The sequence below is a fragment of the Pteronotus mesoamericanus genome, unplaced genomic scaffold, assembly GCF_021234165.1.
Source record: "Pteronotus mesoamericanus isolate MK-2021 breed Mesoamerican mustached bat unplaced genomic scaffold, CSHL_Meso_final contig_90, whole genome shotgun sequence".
NCBI lineage: Eukaryota > Metazoa > Chordata > Mammalia > Chiroptera > Mormoopidae > Pteronotus > Pteronotus mesoamericanus.
The window spans coordinates 22,444,333-22,467,379 of NW_026555277.1; the positions used below are offsets into that span (position 1 = coordinate 22,444,333).

The 23,047-nt window shown below is 41.2% G+C and overlaps 1 protein-coding gene across 1 annotated transcript in view; it reads right to left on the minus strand.

Moving 5' to 3' along the window:
• Window positions 1-23,047, minus strand: part of LOC129080714 (aldehyde oxidase-like) — a 67,760-nt gene that overhangs the window by 15,553 nt on the left and 29,160 nt on the right. The window contains 11 exon segments of the mRNA XM_054586212.1: window positions 309-536; window positions 2,251-2,442; window positions 3,273-3,359; window positions 7,372-7,459; window positions 8,352-8,485; window positions 10,159-10,283; window positions 15,495-15,591; window positions 19,028-19,150; window positions 21,833-21,986; window positions 22,285-22,410; window positions 22,412-22,437. Of these exon segments, the coding sequence (XP_054442187.1) occupies window positions 309-536; window positions 2,251-2,442; window positions 3,273-3,359; window positions 7,372-7,459; window positions 8,352-8,485; window positions 10,159-10,283; window positions 15,495-15,591; window positions 19,028-19,150; window positions 21,833-21,986; window positions 22,285-22,410; window positions 22,412-22,437 (1,380 nt within the window).

Genomic DNA, 23,047 nt, shown 5'->3' on the forward strand with positions numbered 1-23,047 from the left:
AAGAGGAGTCTTGGCAGTCATTGGTCCCACCTTCTTACTTTATATTCGAGCAATCTGGGGCCCAGAGTGAGTCAACTCAGCTGTTTCATTGTCTGGGCCAGGAGTAGAAATCAGGTGTCCCGATTTCCCAGGAGGGATGCTTGTCACCAACCCTGGGAACATGGGCTCTTGTCTCCTCTGGAGAAAAGCTACTTTGGTTGACCACAACTTTGGTAAAGTTTAACAAGCAGGTTAATTCACCTTAACAAGCATGGCTGATTCACCTTAATTCCTGAACATCTTTAGATTCGTCTATTTGGAGAACTGACCTGACTCGAAGCTTGTGAGCCAAGGCCAACAGGGTACTTCAGGGGAACTATGGCCAGCCCCTTCTTCTTCCAGTAATTCTCTGAGTTGAATTTTTCCACAGCTGCTTTCCTCAGGGAGTAGGAAGACATGGCCATACATGGTTTCCAACACTCTATCAGGTTCTTGGTATTCATCTCTTGTTTGTAGGGTGTCTGATCAATTTCCTTGCACATGTTTATCATTCGTACCTATAAAAAAAAAAAGATGAAAAGGATAGGGTGGGGGGACTTGGCAGACAGACTTTTCCACCCACTGTCTCCTAGTCAAAATCTGCTCATCCTATTAAGACCCAAACTGAGTTCAACACACGCCTTGTTGAAGCCTTTCCCAATGTGCTGTAACACTCTCTTCTATTCAGAACCTCTTGCAAATGTTAGCACCCCCAGGCCTTCCATACTGCTCTTGTATAAGTTCAAGGGAAGGAATCTTTTCTTTATGTTTCTCATATAACTCAACCCAGTGCAGGTACATTGTATGCTCTTAATACCGGATGTTTGTGAATAGCTGTTGAAAGGTAATCTTGAATTTAATTTCCAGACTACATGATCTACATGATTCAGATAATTCAGATGCTGAGGCAAAATAAGATCACTTACTTCCAAATGGGACAATATGAAAGTCTCTTTAAATATAATCTGTAACTAGGATGAAGAACAAATTAAAAGATTCCACCCTAGGATGCATGAAGTACTAAGGAAAATCGTTCCTGAATTCCCAGAATTGGAGATTAAGACCCACAGCTGAGAACAGAGGGTCAAGTACTTCACATTCTCAGTTGAGAAAACTCAGCAGTTGAGGCCAGTCATCTCCTCAAGCTGACAGAGGCCATTACAGACATACAGTCTCCCCATCCCCCTAAAAAATTCCCAGATCACTATAAAGAGATGACTGGAAATGAGTGAGCTGTGCATTTGGGGCAAGGCAGTGTTTTTAAAGGTGGCTATTCTTTCCTCCATCTTTCCTTGTGGATGAAGGGAGGTCATTATCTGATTTTCTTCCCCAGAGCTACCAAATGCAACAGAGCATCTGGGAGAGAGGCTGTGGGGAGATGACCAGAAAGGGAGAGGCAAGGATCCCCTAGAGGTTCAAGAGACATAAAGAAAATGGCTCCTGCCTGTGGTCCCAGAAATGAATTGGGGACAAGGGATTTTTAAGGACTGCTGCAGCCTCGGACACAGAGGCGTGGGCATCAGGGAATGCTGTATGCGGGGCAAGCTGAAGGCAGGTGAGCTTGAACCCCCTTCACAGAGGGCTGTTGATTTTCATGAGAACTGGCGGGAATGGAACCCAGAGACAACATACTTGAAAAGTAGCTACATCTAACCAAGGAGAGGACAGAGAGCTTGCTGGGAAGAGTCAGATGAGGAGATGCTGCCTGTTTTCCTGGCCCTTGGCTTCCTCCCTACCCGCAACGCTGCAGCAGAAGGCACTAGGGAGAAGGGCTGAAGCAGCACACCCTGTCCCCACCACTGTAACTTCACTCAAGGGATCCTTGGGTACAAGACGGGTAGTGAAGAAAACAGAGTTTGTGAATGATGGAGTTGAGACAGACAACGAACTGAAGCCAGACCATCGTAGTGACTGAAGTGACTGAAACTTTATAACAGCTGCCTGAAGTGTTATGGAAGCGGGGGAAAGAAGGGTGTGACAACTTGCAGCAGTTATCACCCCAACCAATGGAGACTTCTCACAAAACAAGTTAGAATCCAATGCTTACTCTTCAATATCTTCTTGCCCCCAGGATTTTTGAGAAGGAGCCCAAGTGAAAGTAGTGAGTTGGGTTACCTGGGGCAAATCATTTGGCTCCTGTAGGCCTCACATTCCTCAGCATGAATGACTCCCAATGCCCCTCTCACCTCTAAAATTCGGTATCTTTTGTGAATGAGACTAATTTAGTGCTACCTTCTCAGGGGACAACCCACACTTGGCTGCAATGCCTGTGATGCAGGATTCGGAGGTCAGCGCTGCCTCAGGAAAGCCAAACCCATGGAATGCTGTGCTGGGTGGAAGGTTGGTTCAACATGCCCACCCTCGGCAACGCAGGTTGGGGAACTTGTAACAATTATCCATTTTCAGAATTCTGTTTTCTAACACCTGGGGAAATCCAGAGTTGATGTGAGGAGACCCTTGTCCTTCCGTACCTGTTTTACCATCCTGAGATCTCAAACTGAAACCGGGTCAGAAATGACCAACTCTCTCGCAGTCACATCAAACATTCTAAGACCCATGTCTCAATTTAAATGCATGTTTGCTGTAAAATGATATTTAAGGATTTGAATAATTTTTCTTTTGAATTCTTTTTTAAAATTTTCATATTTTAGAGCAAGTGCATTTTCCCCAGATTTCAAAAATCCCATTTCCAAAAGCCCATGAAGCATTAATAGGCCCTAACCATTTAATTTATAGAATGAAATGAATATAAATAATATCCTAGAAAACAGGAAAAAATGATTTGGCATTTGGTCTAATGATTGGATCTCATCTAGGGCTAATTTTGTCCTTTTTTCTCCTGAGAATTTGGCAATGTCTGGAGACGTTTTTGGTTGTTAAGACTGGAGGGTAGCTATGCCGCTGAAATCTGCTGGGTAGAAGCCAAGAATACTGCTAAGCATCCTACAGTGTACAGGACAAGTCCCACGACAAAGAATTAACCAGAGAAAAATGTCAATAAGGCTGAGGTGGAGGACTAATGCTTGCATTTGGGATAAGAGCTGAAAGCAAGGAAACATGGAGATAACACACCGATGCAGACTTAGCCAATATCTTTGGGCTCATTTTGGAGACACCAGTAACATGTGGCTACCCTAAAATGAGGGCCTTTATGCTTTTATAATTAAATATTGTTTAGCTATTGAAAAGTTTCTGAATTAAACCATTTTAAGTAACACTTTCCAGAATGTCAACTTGCTCCTTAAAATACTTACCAATAATGACTTATCCAGGGAGGCGCCTCCACTGCTCTCATGCTCCATATCCAGGGCCAAAATTCGGCCGTCATTCATGAACCCAGCCTGCAGAAAGAGAATTGACATTTGATACTACTGCTGCGGGCCAAGTCTCTCTAAAGTGTGCTTTGTCACTTGTGAATCCTCCACACATAGGCTAAATGCTTCATGACATTGGATTTGGTAATGATTTCTTGGATATGACACCAAAAGCAGCAGCAAAAAAGAAATAAATAAAGTAGACTACATCAAAATGAAAAACTTCCATGTATCAAACGACACAATCAACAGGGTGAAAAGCCAATCCAGCAAATGGGATAAAATATTTGCCAACCATATATCTGTTAAAAGGTTAATAACTGGGATGTATAAAGAACTCTTTCAACACAACAACAAAAAACAGTTTGATTAAAAAGTGGACAAAGGACTTGAAGAGACATTTCTCCGTAGAAGATATACAAATGTCCAGTAAGCACAAGAAAAGATATTCAACATCACTAATCGTTAGAAAAATACAAATCAAAACTACAGCATACCACCTCACATCCATTAGTATGGCTACTATTAAAAAAAAAAACAACAGAAAATAGTTAAGTGTTTGTGAGGATGTAGTGAAATTGGAACTTTTGTGCACTGTCAATGGAATGCAAAATAATGTATCTGCAATTGAAAACAGTATGGCAGTTCCTCAAAAAATTAAAAGTAGAACTACCATATGATCTAGCAATCCCACATCTAGGTATTTATCTAAAATAATTGAAGGCAGGATCTCAAAGAGATATTTGTACACTTATGTTTATAGCAGCATTACTCACAACAGCTGAGGGGTAATAGTAACTCAAGTGCCTGCCAATGGATGAATGGATAAACAAAATGTAGCATATACATACAGTGGAATAGTATAAAGCCTTAAAAAGGGAGAAAATTTTGACATTCTATAATATGTATGAACTTTAAGGACATTATGTTAAGTGATATAGGCCAGTTACAAAAGAGCAAATATACTGTGATTCTATTTTTATGACTAGTCAAATATGGAGAGACAGGACGTAGAGTGGTGGTTTCCAGGGGCTGTTGAGAGAGGAAGGAAGGGGAGTATTGCTTAATGGGTGCAGAGCTTCAGTTTTACAAGATGAAAAGGATTTTGGAGGTGGATGGTGCTGACAACTGTGGTGAATACTTAATGCCACTGAAATGTGTACTTAAAAATGACTAAGATAGTACATTTTATGTTATGAGTATTTTGCCACAGCTAACAATAATAATGAAAAAGGAAAAAAGGAAGGGTAGAGAAAGATAAAAAAGCAAAACAAACAGAAACTCTTCCTGTTTAATCTATCACTACTATTTAATCAATCCTTTTTTCTTCTTGTAAAGCAAAGCAATGATGTATTTGTAGACCACTCATTCTTGCCACCCTTGAATTATGGCTCCATGCTCACATTTCTCCTAATCTTCAAATCTGGTGGCTGCTCAGAATGTACCCTGCACATTTTTTTCCACAGGGCCATTTTCAGTCAACATTCTCAGCAGCATTTGGCGTTGCTGAAAGTCTGTTAAATAAATACCTTCCTTGCTTTTAAGATGCATCCAATATTCCTGTTTTCTCTCTGTGCACTGCTTCAATATCTCTGAACTTATTAAAGTTCACTGTAATGATTTTTACTGAATGGAAACAAAATCAAACTGTGAATTTCAGCAGTTTGAAGTTGAGGCTTGGCTCTGCTACTTAACCCGTTGTGTTCCTTAGGCAAGCCCTATAACATCTGACCATCTTTGAAATGGCAATAAATATGGTAGTGCATGGAAAATCGTAGTCAAGTAACTACAACACAGTGTGTTCTAAATATAAAGTATTAATATTAATGGTATTAATAAGTTAATACCATCTCTTGTCCTCATACCACACTTCATTAGAAAACATTTTCTCATATTTTTAATCTCCACTATGCTGATGACTTCTATAACTATAATCCAGTCCTTTCAATAAAGTCCCATATAGTGAAGGACAGTTGTTACTTCCTCCCAAAAACTTACACAAACTCATCACTGTCTCTCCAGAATGGTTCCTCCTTCCAACTTGGTTCTGTTTACTAGAAACCTCTAAGTTATGTGTATGGTTTTATTCTGCATCATATTTTTCCAAGTGTGCCACCAAATTCTATTTGATTTTACACAACAGTGGCTCTTGGAGTCATCTCTTCTACCCCTTATTATTGTAGCTCAGACTTCAACTGCTTCATGTCTGAATGCACCAGCTGCCTCCTAGTGGTCCACCTGCCTCCATCCTCTCCCCTTCCTAGGTCATCCTGCCCACTACCATGATATTACTCTCCCCAATGCACCCATGTTTGGTTAGGGCACTTGACTGGTCAAGGATCTACTCAGTTTCAATCTTTCCTATGAGAACAAGTTTAGACCCACATCCTGGGATTCTCAGGCCCCTCTCAGTCAGGCATCGCTGAGCCCAAGGAATCCTATTTCCCATTGCTTTCCAGCAAGGCCTCGGTGTTCGAATTCCCACTCTGCCCTTACTCCTGCCCCTATCAAAACTGCCATGTGCATCCCAACTCTGCACTTCTGCTCTTAGTCTTCACACCACCTGGCATGCCTTCTTTCTGCCTATCCATTCTCAAATGTCATTTGTTTCACCTTTTCTAAGAAGTCTCTTGCACACACGCCAGCTCATGTTTATCTCTCCCCACAGTTTTACTATGTGTGCCTCATCTTTTAGCCTGAGATTATTATGCTTTCATAATGACTTCATATGTGTGAGTCTTATTTCCCTCTCAATCACTAAAATATAATCTGCTTCAGAACAACTTACTCTAATAAATCTTTGCTGAACTAAACCAAAACCAAATAATAGCTTAGAGTGAATGTGAACTGAAATAGACACATTTATTATCTTCTAAAAATAGGTATGCAGGTACACCCGTTGTGGTAGAAATGAAACTATGTGTTCAACAAACCCTGTTGTCTTTTATCCTGGGCACAGAGGAAGACTACATTTCCCAGCCTTCGTTGTGGTTAGGTGGCAAAGTTCTGGCCGATAGCGCGTGGATAGAAGCAAGGTCCACCACTTACAGGCCTGGTGACTAAAACACCTCCCACATGACACTTTCTGCTCCTTTTCTTCCCCTGTTTGCTGCCTTCTGCTGAAGATCCAATGGAGGACTCTGAGTCTCTAGGGCAGTGCTATCCAACAGAACCTTCTGTGGTTTTCTATATCTGCATGTCCAATAGGGCAGCCACTAGCTGCATGGGGTTCTTGGGCAGTTGACATATAGGTAATGCAACTGTGAAATTGAAGTTTTAATGTTATTTAATTTAGTACATTTAAATTTAAATAGAGCCACAGGTACCTAGTGACTTCTGCATTCAACAGCGCAGTCTGAGGGGAGGAGGGGAAGCTGGAGGCCCTGCGTGATTTTGTGGGGCACATACTCTCCCCCCTCCACCGTCTGACCCCCAGTGATAACATTTAGCTGTTACTTGGGCAAAGATTAACATAATAATGGTTTAAATCCCTGAGAGTTTTTAGTTATTTGTTAGATCCATTAGCCCACTCTGATAATTTATAATTCTTATAAAGTCAATAATAATAATAATAATAATAATAATAATTTTCTGTTATGGAATATATTCTGGGACAGAGTTTTACAACATATTCTGATATAGTTAAAAATTAGGACCCTGTTGGCAAATAATTATAATTTTATATAGCACCATTTTTATAGGAATCACTCTATTTTTATGTCTTTTATAGCATGATTATCATATTTATTTTTATAGACCTATATATTCACATGTTTTCCAGTTAATCACTCTGTAGCAGCCAGTACCGGCTAGCTTTTCACAAATTGTCATCTTTGACAATTTGGAGCCAAGCAGGAAAGCTTCATTTTACCAGCCAGTAATTAAGCAATTAGCTCAAGAAATATAAAGTTAAACATGACCACAATTGGTTGATTTGCTCGTTGTTATTCCCCATTAGAGAATAGCTGAGTACCGCCCTCTGTATTTACAGAATGTTATATTTACAACAGGAATCCTCCCCTTCCCTTCTTCTGCTCACTTTGTATTTCCCAAGGTAAGGGTGGTGGCCCGCAGTTACTAAGTTGCCTTCTCCTCGTTCCAGGATGCAGCGGACTGGACGACCATGTCTAAAACAGAAAAAGGCAAGAACGTAAACTCTTCTACCACGTAGGTACTGTCTGGGATTTATGCAGCCCTGAATGGCAGCTTGAGTGGCATCCACTCACTTTATAGAACAACAGAACTGCTGCTCCCTGAACTCAGGCTGTGCTGATCTCAAGCACACACAGTGGCCTCCCCTCTCTTTCGGTCAGGGCACAATTGCCGGCATTCGCTACTTATGGGAGGGAGGCTCATGAGTGCCAGAGGCTCCACAGTATTGCTTTGGGGGATTTCCCACTGCGATAATAACCTCCACTGTAGGAAAACAGTCCAAATGCCACATTAGAGACTCTTTACAAATGGAGGAACTCAGGTGGTGTTCATTGCCAAGTGATCCCAGATAGGACAGGTGTGGAAAGAAGGTCTTTTCATATCATGGATAAAGGGACTGACCTATATTGCTCAGCAAAGTAATTAAGCCTTCTATGTGTACCTGCTCCAAAGATAATTTCCTATGGAAATATTTTGAGATTCTTGAAGAAAAATGGTAATACAAATAAAGGTAAGCGTAACAAAAGCAAAATCTCCATTTAATCAAGGGACCACAGGCACATACAGGTGCTAAGGATAAGTAACCTCCATCCTTCCAGTACCAGTTTCTGTCGACTCTCCAAGTGTTATAGTATTTTCACTGGGGTAATTATTCTTTTTGTAACTGATTCTTATTTTGTCTCTTATGGTATGTGGTTGGACAATATATGATAAAAAGTTGTAATAACTGGCAGCTTGTTTGTGTATGTGTACATTATATATGATTTTAAATAACCTTGACTGAAATTCTTCCTCCTTAATTCTGATATTGCTAATATTCAGCATGACTTCACTTTATGTTTAGTCTATTCAGCAGATTTTCTCCACTTGTTTGCTGCAAATGCGGTGATGGCTGCCATGATGTTAGTTTTAAACAACTTCCCCCTGAACGCCCCGCTAACACGCTTTACATGACACATGACCTTGTTAGCTGGGACCTTCAAGACCGAAGCAACTATGTCCTATGGATGACAACAGTTCTCATTAATCTGTCCCATCAGCAGCAAGGGAGTTGAGACAGCTCCTCCAGGTTTTAATTCTACAATGTTGTACATGATACACAAATTGTGTGGTTACATTAAATAACGGGACAATTTCCAATAACCATGGTGATCTCAGTGGTATTTGGCTACAATGACATCACCAAAACTATCATTAATATTGAGTAGTACTCTTGATAGCAATGAGATACTTCTGTGCTAAGTTTTCTTTGTTTTAATAAATTTCCCCCATGAACTATTCATATACCAAAGCATGTTTTTCACACGAATCCCTAGGAATATGTTTCCTGAAGCAATGAGGTTCTGTGGCCTTCCCAGCCTCTTTCAGATTGGGTCTTTTCCCTGAATTCCGCTGTTCTCCACTAGAAAATGCATTCTTTTCACCCCGCATTTGGATTACTGTACAGTTGGCCACTAGGTCTTTTCTGGATTCAGGTCTTGCTCTTTTTTTGCCATCCTAATGCTTTTAAAGATGGGGATGAAGTGATGGGCTCAACTTCATACAGGAAGTCAGGAGCAGAATAGGTCTAGAATGGAGTTCGCCTGACCCTTCTTAGTGTGTCACCTTCCAAAGGCCTCATTCTCTGCATTCCCACATTCGTACTTGCTCTGGTAATAACACTGCTCTTTATGACCTACTGAATCAAGACCTCTGCTTTCACCCCCATGCCTAAACTAGCCACCCCTAAAGTGCATCCTCCATTCCAGCCGGGCAGTTCTTGTACTATCCTTCCTTTCTTACATGCATGCTGCCTAATGTATAGGCAATAAATGTTTGCAGAAGGGACAGGTGAATGAATGAATGAATGAACGAACAAGTGGTATTTGATCTTGGTGCAGAATTGTCTGGAAATGGTATCTCTCCTCACAATCTAGACAAACCTCATTTTCAGTATAAATCCAAACTTAAGACCTGATCTCCATGGGACTTTCTGGAGGACTCTAGCTCTTAGCAGCCCTCTGTTCTCTTAATTCTTCCAGGTATGCAGACTCTGACTTAGCTGCTTTTACATTGGGTCACATTCTTGCTGGTGTGGTTTCCTAACTGCTTCATGTGAGTTGAGTATTATAAACTTTGGAGGACAGACCTTCTTCTCTTTTCTTTTTTATTCTTTTTCCAGTTTTATTGAGAAGCAATTAATATAACCACTGTATAAGTTTAAGGTGCACAGCATGATGGTTTGGTTTACATAGATTACAAAATGATTACTACAATAGGTTTAGTTAACATTCACCATTTCTTTTAGATATAATAGGAAAAAAGGAATAAATTCTTTTTGTGATGACAACTCTTAGGATTTACTCTTTTAACAACTTACCCATATTATCATTCAACAGTTTAAGGGGTAATTCACTGCTTCTTTTGTATTCTTAACAGTGTCAAAAATATAGCAAAAGAGACCTGCTGATTCCATAATTGTTTTAGTTACAGATCCACAAACAGAAGGCCTCTACTCCTATAATACTAGCTTAAAAGCTCAAAGTTATTAATTCTCAAATGCATGAGAATATGGCTATTAGCACTCCAAAGTCCTTCAGTTTCTGAAGTGACATTTTTGTCTCTAATTGCTCTTTGTGTATTTTGCAGGCAGAAACCATTTAGCTACATTCTTTCCATAAAGGTCCCATGTTACCTGCATGCCTCTGAGATACTGTGAGGATGCACAGATACCCATTTCTTGATCCTCTCCTTTGGGAACAGCAAGCATGCTCTGGGTTTCCATATAAAAATGCTCCTGACCTCCCATACGTATTTCACCTTTAGAGGAAAACACAGCAGAATCCAGAAGGCTGTCAGATAGGACAAGTAGCTTCCCCTAGCTGTTTTCTTATTATGGAGAAAGTCCACTGGCAGGACTTCTGCTGGGGCAGTAGGCCACAGGGCGAAGGGCCACAAACAATAACCTTTAGCTTTCATTATACCTGAAACTTTATTTGAAGTAAAGTTCTGTAAAGGGACCTGTCATATCTGCCAATACAGTGGGTCACAGAATCCTAGGGAAAGGTGTCTAGAGTCAAAATAGTATGACAACGAGACTTCTAGTTCTGAGACAAGATGGTGCAGATGCATATCTCCCTGTTCCTTCTGCTAACAGCCATAAACGTTATATATAAAAGAAACATATGAAGACTGTCAAAGATAGAAAGGAGAAGGCAGACAACTGGGGACTTTGGGGACTTTAGGACCCAAGGAAAGATATAATGGTAAATTCAATGGGTTACATTGTTGTTGTTTGCTTCATATAGCCTGTATTTCGTACCAGAGGAGCCAGAAATCCATAAATACTAGCTGGCAAAAACAGAAAAAAAGTCCCGAGCCCTGACTGGTGTAGCTCAGTTGGCTGGGCATTGGCCCACAAAGCAAAAAGTCATGGGTTTGATTTCCAGCTGGGGCACGTGCGGGTTGTGGGGCCAGTCCCCGGTCACAGCATATGCGAGAGGCAACCCGTCAATGTTTCTCTCCTCTTTCTCCTTCCCTTCTCCTTTCTCTAAGAATAAATTTTAAAAATCTTTGTAAAAATTCTCAAGAAAAGCTTACTTTCTCTAAACTAAGGACCAGGAAAGAAGACACCTAGCAAGGCAGAAAGATTTTATATAAAAAAACTACTCTACTCCAGTGAAACATTACAGAAAAAACTGTGGACCTGTCTTTACCTGCAAAAGTTGAGGGAAGAGCCTAGACTCCCTCCCTTATTAGGTTTCAATGAGGTACCCAAAACCCTCTTCTGGGGTGGTAGTCGGTGGAGACCATACGGGAAAACTAGACTTCCACATTGGCAATAACAAGGCATTGCTGCCCGCTGCCCCTCCCCCCAATACTTTCCCCCACCAACACAAGGTCAGAGGAGTTCTGGTAAACTAGGAGACTTAAATAAGATCCAGAGTGTTATAACATAATACACTAAGTGACCAGGATACAATAAAAAAAATCACTCTTCATACCAAGAACCCAACTTGGATGAGAAAGGACAATCAACAGTTTCTAACACTGAGATGACAGAGACCATGAAATTATCTGACAAGGATTTTAAAGCAGCCATTGTAAAAAATGGTTCAGTGAACACTGGCATGAACACTTAAAATAAATGAAAAAATATAAAATCTCTACAAAGAAACAGAAGATATAAAAAGATCCAAATGAAAATTTTAGAACTACAACAACCAAAATGTAAGAAGCTCAACTGGTGAGCTCAACCACAGACTAGAGAGAACAGAGGAAATTAACAATGAAGAAGAATATAGAACAACAGCCATTTCCCAGCTTGAACACTAGAGATAAATAGATTGAGAAGAAAATGAACAGAGCCCAAGGAACCTGTGTGACTAAAATAAAAGATCAAAAACTTGTGTTGCTGAAGTCAAGCATTTGAAGAAATAATAGCTGAAAATTTTCCAAACTTGGTAAGACACAAACCTACAGATTCAAGGAGCAGATTAAGTCCCAAAGGGATGAGCCAAAGAAATTCATGCTAAGACATCACAGTTAAACTTCTGAAAACTAAACACAAAGTGGTATCTTGAAAACAATGATAGAAAAACATGACTTCATCTATAAGAGAAAAATACTTCAAAAGACAGCAGATTTCTTGTCAGAAACCATGAAGGCCAGAAGAACTGGCACAACATCTTTCTTCAAGTGCTAAAGGACCTGTCAACTTGGAATTCTATATCCAGTGAAAATGTTCTTCAGGAATGAAAAAGAAATCAAGACATCCTCAGATGAAGGAAATCTAAGGGAGTTTGTCTTCAAAAAACCTGTCCTAAAATAACAAGTGGCTCAGGGAAGTTCTTGAAACAGACAGGAAATGATTAAAAAAAAAAAGATCTTGGAACATCGGAAAGGCAAGAGAGCAATGGAAAGAATAAAAGTAGAGGTAAACACAATAGACTTCCCTTTCCTCTTAAATTGTGTTTGAAACAAAATTATAACATTGTTTCATGTGGTTCTCAATGTATGTAGAGAACATTTTTAAAGCAATTATATTATCAATGAGGGAAAGTATGTCTGGGCCAAAGGAATCAGGAATGTCCCATACTGTATTCAGGTGGTGACTGTCCAGAAAATGTAATGAAGACTCTATATGTCATGAAAGTTCTATATATTAGTTACCTATGTACTTGTCACCATTTTCAAAAATCTACAGTCAATGTGGATGAGAGCTAATCACCGATTGTAAAATAAAGTTATAAAACCAAAAACAAATCCCCCCATTACTGACAAATCAAAATGGAATTCTAAAACATGTTCAAGAAACACACTGGAAGGGTGGGAAAAAATAAAAAAACAGAGGTTAAGAAAAAACCCAGAACACAACTATGACAGTCATCATGCTAGATGGGAGGCAGAACTTTTAAAAATTAAAAATGTACCAAATAATAGTGACTTGTAAATTGTTTGAGAAAGATACTCAAGGAAATCTCTTGTACTGGAGTCTGGACTTCCTGTCTTATCCAAAACCTGAGTAAAGAAAGAGTACAGAAGAATGAACAGATTCTGCCTCATTTACAAAATACAAAAATTAAAATGTCGAGCTCTAAGATCTCAATTTCAACTTAAGCTTTTATCAAAGACTCTACACTTATCAGCAGGCTCAAATTCATGGTTTGCAATGTTAATAATTACACCTATCCACTTGATTTATTTTGTTAAATATTTTCTTCATTTAAAAAAAAAATACAGACCTAAAAAAATACCAGACAGAGCTGTTTCTGCTCCAACCTCGAAGGTAGGCAAGCTCTAGAGCCCTGTGACAGCGTGCTGTCCAGCCCGCGCCCCTACACCGCGGTGCCCTCGCTTTACTCTGGGGTGTTGCTCTCAACTCTCTAGGTTGGAAACCAATTTGTTCAGCTAATCCCTGAGATAAAATTTTATCCCAGTATGGATTTAGGAATGATTCCTCCAGGCATATTTACATTTTAATAAGGGGCCCTTCAAGAAGGAAAAGCCGTTAAGATATGAAGGCGTTTATCTGCACGATGCCCAACAGGACAGGCTGTGGGGAAGATAATCTCCGTTCCAGGGCTCCCAGGTCCCTCGCAAATCCTGCTACACAGATTGCCATCTACCTCTCCAGCGGAAAGCCCATCCCAGCTAATGAAATTTTAAAGAGATAAATGAGAAGCAGCTTAATGTAGAGGAGAGAATGTGTTAACTCCAGAGTTGGAAAACTTAGATATATTTGATTCCTGGTCAATCGCATGCCTCTCTGGCCTCAGCTGGCTCATTTGTAAACAGTGTTCCCTAACGCTTATGACACCAGGGTTAGAGAGGGCTGGCTTCTGTCTTCACAAACAATAACACCGCTTCCTTCAAGAACAAAGTCGAAGACTTGGTATAATGCTCTACATATTTTATCTTTTAAGTATTTTTTTTCTTGGAGCACCTATTTTCCTAAGGGGCAGATAAAGTGCTGTTATGATAATTACCTCCAATTATCTCATACTGAAAGAAGTAGTCAAAGATTCTTAATCCAAATGACAATCACAGAGTAAGAAAAACCAACCTCAAGGCAGTGAGCTAAGAGAATGTAAACTTAAAAGTCCCTTCCAACATTTCTGTGCCATTTTTATACTTATTAACAGGGTATGATGCGAGTAGCAAGTTAAATTCAAGTAAAAGACAGCTTGAATAAATTACCTAACTGAATTAAATAATTAAATAAGATGGCAGGAAAAAATACAATAATTACATCCTTACATAAAATCATATTGTGGCACAAGTGGAGGAGCGCCCCGAAATATTGATACTTCCAGATGGTCACACCATGAACCCTCTCTGCTAAATATGCTCCCTCCTCTTCTGCTCCAAACAAACTCATCCTTCGAGTGTTTGCCACATTTTATTAACCTTAAGAATCGCCCGGAGCACTGTTAAAACTGGTCAAAAAAACAGATTCCTGGGGTACCCTGGATCCTCCAACTCCAGGATCCCAAGGAAGGCGCACAGGAATCGCCAGGCAGGTTTCATACGCATGTTAACAGTGAGGGAAACTGGGAAACACGGACGTTGATAAATGCACGCCTGCCATTGTGTTAGCTCAAATAAAAGGTAACCTTTTCTAGAGGAGAACAACAAAAACACCTTAACCTAGTAATAATTATTGCTCACAGTTCTGGATCTCTTCCTATGTGCCAAGCACACATTATTACCTCTTACAATCTTCATAATGGATCTTTGAGATCAGTATTATTTTATCCATACACAGGCATATTTCATTTTGTTGTGTTTTGCTTTCTTGTGCTTCACGGATGTTGCTTTTTTTAAAAAAACAAATTGAAGGCGAAACCCTCCACCAGCAAAAAATGACAGCCCGCTTTATCGCAGTGGTCTGGGACTGAACCCACAATACCTCAGAGGTGCGCCTGTATATGTATTGGAAGGAGGTCTGGAGAGAAGGGAGGGAGGGAGAAAGGGAGGGAAAGAGTAAAGTAAAGGTAGGGGAACGGAAGGAGGGAGAAATCAGAGAAAGGATGACAGAGAAAGAAGCATGGAAGTGGGAAGTCATTTAGAAAGAAAAGCGCTATCAATTTCACAACCAGCTTTGTCACTTAGTGGCTATTGTATGACTGTGGTCATTCATGTTCCTTAATCAGTCTGAGCCTCAAATCCCAACCTGCTACGTAGATGTGAACAGAAAAAGAGAAAACATTTCTATAACAACTATCACCACAACTGTTTCCATCATTTTTTTTCCCAGGTAGTTTTACCTTCAAGAATTTGATCAACCATTTTAAATGCTTCAGCAGCATTTCCACATTGCAATTTTCTTTCAGGGCAAGTGGCCACTGCGTGGTGGCTGCCATGGCCAGGGCCTCCCTGCTGTGTACCCTCCCCGCACACAACCCCGCCCCCCTCCCTCGCATTTATGCCTGAAGTGCTTGTTCCTGGGGAGCAACATTAAAGGAGGCGTGCTTTAGAAGGCTTTCAGGGTGGGTTCCTCTCTCTTCGTTTTTTTTCAGGTAGTTTTACCTTCAACAATTTGATCAACCGCTTTAAACGCTTCACCAACATTTCCATATACCAGTTTCCTTTCTGGCTCAAAGAAGGAATTGTGCTGGATGGCTTCCTAGAAAGAGAACAGAAAAGTGAGGCCACCTGGGCAACAGCCACAAGCAGTGGCATCATCTCCATCTGGGCAGCACTTGTCCTCTTGCTCTGGAACCCAGGCGCTCTTAGCGTGGCTGCAGAGCTGAGCGGAGGACCAGGCTTCCACGGAGCAAACGCAAATGTCCTCGTTTAGTCAAGAGAAAGGGAGTACGCTCAGAAAAACCTGGCACCTACTTGGTCCCAGAATGGAACTAATAGTTTCCAGGTGGGTTATTCTTTTCATTGCACAACTCGTTTTATACAGCCAAGGCCACACGGGGCATGGGCTCTGGACCCAGTTGGAGTTGTGGCCATTTTTTCCATTTACTAGCTGTTCGACTGTGGGTCTACTACTTCACCTTTCTCAGCTTCATCTGTCAAAATGGAGGTGTCGTTGTGCACATAGCTCCAATAGGGGTGGAGAGGATAAAATGAAGTGAGGCACATGAAGAGCTTCCATGGCATATAATAGGTGCTCAGTCAGTGCGAGCAGTAGACACGGCAGCCCTGCCTGCCAGCCCCATGCTCCTCCTTCAGGGAGGTGAGCACAGCATTTGCACAGCGCAGTAGAGCACCTGGGACCTCCGGCTCTGAAAAAGCGTCCACTATAATCACAGCATGGGCACCACAAATCCACCTATATACCGGTCCTTCCTGGCTTCCTCTGGGTGCCTAGTGAAGGGGCACAGTAGTGGGGCCACATAGCCTGGGACGTAGCTATAATAATCTAGGTTGTTTTTCTCACCTATCCTTAGCAATTTATCTTGCTGTAACCATTGCATCAGCTGGACAATGTGACTTGCCAGCTCCTGCAGCATTATCTACCATGGGTTATTGCCCACCTGTGGAATTCTAACCTGCTGGAAGCTGGGGAGTTTCCTAACTCTGGTTCCCTTTAGCCACACCAGTAGGTTTCTATCAACATACCTTACAGGGATGGTCTACTGTGATCCTGCCATTTTCTCCACTGAAAGGGGGTTGATTTGTTTTTACCACTCTGGGGTGCAGGTTCTTTGATATAGTGTTTGTTGACTGCTTCTTTGTCACTGTCCAGCTGTGTGGGTCAACTTGTGTTTTAGTTTCCTCATCAGAATGAGGATAACAATAGGTTTTAATCTCAGAGGATCTGAGCATTTAGTGAATTAATATAGGAAACCAGCTTAAATCTATGTAACTATGTAGTGAGCTCTGTGTGGGAATCAGCTATTTTTGTTGATCATGATGACTGATGAGAGATCCTGGTCAAGAGCATATTTTTTTCTTACCACGATCATTAGCATGACCCTTCAAGCCAAGAGTTTTTCCATTCAAACTATTAAAAACTCTAAAAAGCATAACCTGGGTTAAACCTTAGAGATTAGAGACAGAGATACATGTGTTTTTATCCTATTTTGATTGATAACACACTTTTCTACTGGAATCAATTCATATGATTTTCTTATTAATCTAAGGCTCAGATATTCCAGGTTGGGAACAGAAGTTTTATAAATCCTATTTTTAAAAGTTTAATCTTTCTTTCTTTCTTTTTTTTTTTTTAAAGTCACTGCTGCTTGCTCTTTGAGTAACTTTGAGCCAATTTTTTGGCCAGGAAAGTGATAAAAGAACTTTAATGTGTAGGGACCTGGGCATATTTCCCTACTGTAAATTGACTTAGATTAAACCCACTCTAATCTAGTAAATTGACCCTGGAGAGCTCAACCTCTGATGAAAACATGAGGTAGCCCTACTCCACCATGTCAAAGTTTAGTATTTGATTCTGGTATTCCCTGGCAGACAATTATAAGTCTGCTGATTGCAGTTGGGGAGGACAGAAAGAGAGTAGTATCTATTTGTCAGTTTGGAATTTTATTTGTCTGGAAGGTTGGGGGAAGAAAGGCAAGACAGTAAGCCACTGGTATTGGGCTAAGGATTACAAGCAAAATTTTGGACAAAGCATTATGTGAATAATATCTTATGAAGATGTAATTCTAACTCTAAAACAAAATGCTGGGGAAGGAATATATTAAAGTAAGGAAGCAGAACAGGCAACATACGAGTGAAACGGTCTGAGAAGGAACAATCGGTTTGAATTTGAAAGTGTCCAGGGAAATTTAGTAGGTCTAATCACTCTTTGACTTCAGTTACACTTTTGTATTTTTGTTTTCTTGACATGATTTTATTTTAATTTTAAAACACAGAGGATGCTGTCTGGAAACACACTCAGAGGTCGTTGGCATAAAGCAGCACGATAGGAAACATACCCAAGGCCAAATTTTGCTGGAGACACTAATCTTGGCCAAGTCATTTCTTCATTTTCTGCCTCAGGGTATGTTATTGCCTAGAGAACAGCTTATGCGTTATGCTGTGAAGATAATATTGTATTCCCAGAGTACACGGAGTCTATATGTGCTGAATCTAATCTATTCATGCTGCTTTCCCAACTTTCATGCTTTTATTGCTTAGTAAATTACAAGAACCAACGAGTTTATGCAGAACACTGTATCATTACATGGAGATGAATCTTAAAACCTTTTTAAATTTCAAGCTCCTTTCTAAAAAACAGGTTAGAAAATGCAATTCTCCAATTTGTTTAAGTTGCCAAAATATCTTTAAGCATCATAGGATTTATTTCTCATACTAATTTAAGATGTACATGAAAGGATCTAAAAGCAGTGCCTCCCACGTCTGCTTCCTGGAGCACCTTGTTGGTTCTCGCTGTGTGAGAACCTAGGTGAAGGTGAACAGAGTAAGCCCTCATTGACAAGGGCTTAGAGCTGTGACAAAATGATATATGACAAAACCAATTTGACCAAAGGCTAATTGACGATGGAAACAAGAGTTAAACTCCTAAGACATGTCATCAACATTATCACAAAACAATGTTGAATGAAACAATGATTTCCAAGGACCTGCCGCACAGAGTTGCAGGGTGTGTCTCCTCTCCTGGATGTTGTGGTTGTCCATCCAGCATTCCACCCACCTGTCCTCTTCTGGACAGCGCTCAGATTTCCGGCCGGGTCTCCCCCACCTCCCTGCACAGCCCCTGCACCTCAAAGGCTCTGGCTTCCCAGTAGCGACAGCAGCTCCCTCCCCCCTTCCTCTGGACAGTCATTAACTCAGAGTTGGATATGGGACCGAGTGGCCCAACGAGGCTGGGTTTGGGGACTCCTGGACTGTTGGGACAATGGTGCTCGCTTTTGCTTCTGGGGCATGAGCTGGAAGCTCCTGGCTGTCATCCTGTGAGCGCAGCACACACAGCCTATACTGTGGGCAGCAGGAGACGAAGCAGAAGATCAGCTTTCTTGCTGACACTGATAGTGTCTGTGTTTTGGAAGCCATTCTGAGTCATATTTTCTTTCCTGCTACTAAAGCCAAAAGCATTTTTACTGACATTCCACTGAAATCTGCTCTTCCGGCCCTACGCTTGAACGCATTACCTCAATGTTTAGGATCACGGGCTCCAAATCTTGGTAGACAATCCTCACCAGCTTCGCAGTTCTCCTCGCCTGAACCTCAGACTCTGCAATCACGGCACAGACAAGCCGACCCACGAAAAACATCTACAACACAGAAAAGATCTTGTTTTTGAGAAGGGCAGACAACTGGTCCTCTCCTCCTGTTTACTTTTCTCCTTCCTCCTAGCACAGAGCTAGACACACAGTAAGTGACCCCTTCACACGTGTCTTAACCACAGTGCCATGGTTAGCAGAGGGTCTGGTAGGGCAGTGCCTTTGTCAGAGCTGGCCTGCTGCCCCAAGGCACTGGGGAAGTTTTCTTTTGCTATGTCATCGGCAGTGGTGGCTGAAGAGGTCGGGAGTGGTGCTGCCTCCTGGGCAGCAGACTCAGGCTCCATCCAGGCCCCGCCTGCAGAGCTGCTCAAAGGCCAGCTGGCCCAGGAGAGCCAGCCCTATGGCTTGGCCTGCGCCTGCCATACCACAAGCGGGGCCGTTCTGAGAGGGAGCTTTTGCCTTCACAGATGGGGAGGACCCGAAGGTTACAGCCTATCTCATCCAGAGAGGAAGAGGAGAGAGAGGGATAGTGCAGCACTGCTAGTGAGCAAGGCTCTGCCCCAGACCGCGGTGGAACACAGGCATTTTAGGGAGAGGCTGGAGGCTGGACGAGCCAAGGCACAACCAAGCGCACAACATTCATTTCTCCTGCAGGCGGCAGAGGCAGCCTAAGGAGTTGACACAGGGACCAGGGCACAAAGTTGGTAGAAAACAGAACAAAATCAAAGCTCCAGGAAGGTAAAATACTCAGGCCTGGAAGAAGTCACCGTGACTGTTTTATTCTCTCTCCTACCTTAAACCATGATCACAATTAAGAAAGTTAAATCCAGAACACGTACACGCACACAGTGTGTTTCTTGAGTATGGGTGGGTGGGGGCCGTGAGGAGATAAATGAAACAAGAATAGCAAAATGTTGATAATTGTTGAATCTCTATTCTTGTGCATGTTTAGAATTTCTACAATGAAAAAAATTTAAAAAGGCATAACATGCTATAGACAAATGTAGAAAAAGGAACGAAACTAACAAAAGCAGCCATTTACGGTGGCTCTGTTCTCGGCTCTGCATGGATGCCTGGCTTTGCCTCTGTGACCTGGCACACAGACGTGCCCCCTCCTCCCCCCAGAGGCTTATAATCAACATACCCACACCTCAAAGAGCAGACACTATCATGCAGACTGGAATGGTTTTCCTTGTTTAGTTAACACTTATGTAAAAGGCCACTATTCTCATTGTCTTCTGCCAGTGCCGCATTACGATGTCTTAGAGGAGTTTCAACTTGACTTGAGACTGTCAGTCGTCAAATTTCCATATTTATCAACTAAGTCTGCCAGCAAGAGCCAGAGGTAGGGGCTGTTTCAAAGGATGAAGCTCTTCTGGGCGAACACTAAACTGAGCAGCCTGAGTTCTGCATAAAACCTGCTGAAACTCCTTTGTTGTATTTTCTGATAACTAACGATACGGTAGCCAAAATTTTAATCATTTGAAACTTTCAAATAGCAACAATGCTAGCATTGTTCATCTACTCATTTACTTGCTACCTGGGAAGCAGCGTGTGGAATATATAGGTCAGTCGGACGTGGGGCCTCATTCAAGGACTTTTACCAGGCAGGGGAAATACATAAGGCATTGATATCAATAAATAAGCTTACTACAAGGTAGAAAGTTCATCAGAGGTCCGCTCTGCCTTGTCTTCTAGACTTTAAGCCCTGTGAGGACAAGGACTACAAGGCATTGCCAACCGTTCTGGGGTCTCCCAGGAACCCCTTGTCTCTTTCTTTTAAAAATCTAACTAACATAGTTATAACTATGCACACACATACTTATATCAGTCTTTTCTCAAGAGATTTCATGTATGATCAATCTATTTTTATTTTTGATTGTTGTGCATTTACAGTTGTCCCCATTCCCCCGCCATTACTCTCCGCTGCCCTACCTACACCCACCTCCCACGTTCTCTTCAAGTGACCAAAACATTTGCTTATAGAGGTTAATGATTATTGTGGATATATGAGTCCTAACATAAAAATCATTAACTGTAATGCTTATGTGTCTTGTAAATATTTGATCAATGTGTTCCTGGCTTGTGCTTTTGCCAAAGTGTGGATTCTGGGAAAATATCTATATCCCTGTTTCTTTTCATATTTGTGTGTTTCTGAGGGCAGGAGTCATATTGGTTTAACTGATTTTACACAGTGTTATTTCCGTGCACAATGATATACATAAACAATCCAATATATATATAAAAAATGCCTGTTAAATACATGGTGGTATGAATGGATGAGTAAAGGTGAGTTCAGAAAGGGAGAAAGAACACCTGGATTAAAGGGCAAGGAAAGGCTGCCTGGGGGAGATACTGCTTGAACTTGGACTTTGACTTTGGACACATTGGCTGGGGCAATGGCAAGAGATTCTCAGAAGAGAGATTAGCAAATAAAAATTACTATTATTCTCTCCCCATTTGTTCTTTCATACTTGTTAGCAGCACATTATCTTACTACTAGAAAATATAAAATAATCAAGTACCTTTTACCTAACCGGTCAACTTTTTTGGCTTACGTGGAAAATGAATGTATTTGAATTCATTCACCATTAGAATAAACTGTTTTAGAGTAAGCATTCAAAAGATATTGGAATCCTTAATGATTTGCCAAATGCGATGCTTTCTTTAAGACAATCTGCAAGTGCCATAATGGGGGAAGTTACTGTTAAAACAGAAATAAAAATGCAGTACCTCCTCTGACCCCCCAAATTTCTCAGGTTCGGTCAAAGGGCAGAAGGAGTTCACGCCTTCAAGAGGTTCCTCCATCAAGACGTCCACGACGCCTGGCGGGCTGAGCGCTTCCAACAGATCAATGGACCCGGGCGAGAGCACACAGAACGGGGCCCTCCGAGCAGCCCCGCAGCCCCCGCGCGAGGGGACCGGGCTTAATCGGAGAATGAGATAGCAGAGCGGTAAGGTAAGTTCTCTACCAGACAACTGGGAAACCAGACCGGAGATGAGGAAGTTATCAGAGGGAGAAACGAACTGTAGTCAACCCTACATTTAGATCCCGTTTCACCTCCAATCTGCAGTGAATGTCTCCAAAAAAAAGCTTACCCTGCTCATACCATTACTTTTCACGAATGTGACTTAGATGGAAAGGCAATCGTTAATGTCTATCAGGTAAGAACTCAGTCACTTACACAATCTTAGCATGAGCTCTTGAACTTGTTACAAAAGCCAAGAAAAGTTCTTTATCCACAGCAGGGATGTGGTCACAGTAGATGGCTTCACCTGTGGTGTACTTAATACCAGACGGGTGCATGACCTTGAGGAAGCTGCTTTGGGTCTACATTCTGTTCAATAAATAACCAACGTATCATTTTAATAATCATATTATAAACATCTCTCATAAGGTGGTAGCCATGTAACTTACATCTAAACCAGAATACTTTTGAAAATGAAAAGTATCACTATTAATAGGACAATAAGCTAATTTCAATAATTCAATAGGGAAACTGGGATGGATGTATAGCCACAACGTTTTTCTCTTCCCACCCTGCCCCCCTTTTTCTGAATATAGACCACACACATTTCTAGTACAAATTCCATTTGTATAAGTAAATGAATATAAACCTTCCTGGTAATATAAAATTATGTCATTTTGCTAATGCTCATGTATTTCCTTATTTGTTGCTATCAAAGTTATTTTACTGCTTGTATCTAAGTATGGTGCATATATTTTGCAGAAAAGCACAGTGACATCATGACCATGTTTATAGAAAATGTTGAAGGCATGTCTTCAACCAGAAGAGCCCTCTTTTTTCTATTTTGAGTGGAACAGCCTAAGAAATACTTGGTAAAATTCATGACTCAGACATTTCTGATGAAAGAATGAAGCCAAAGGAAGATACACTTTGGGTGATTATTGACTAATATTCCTCTTTCTTAGAGACCTGTGGTGTA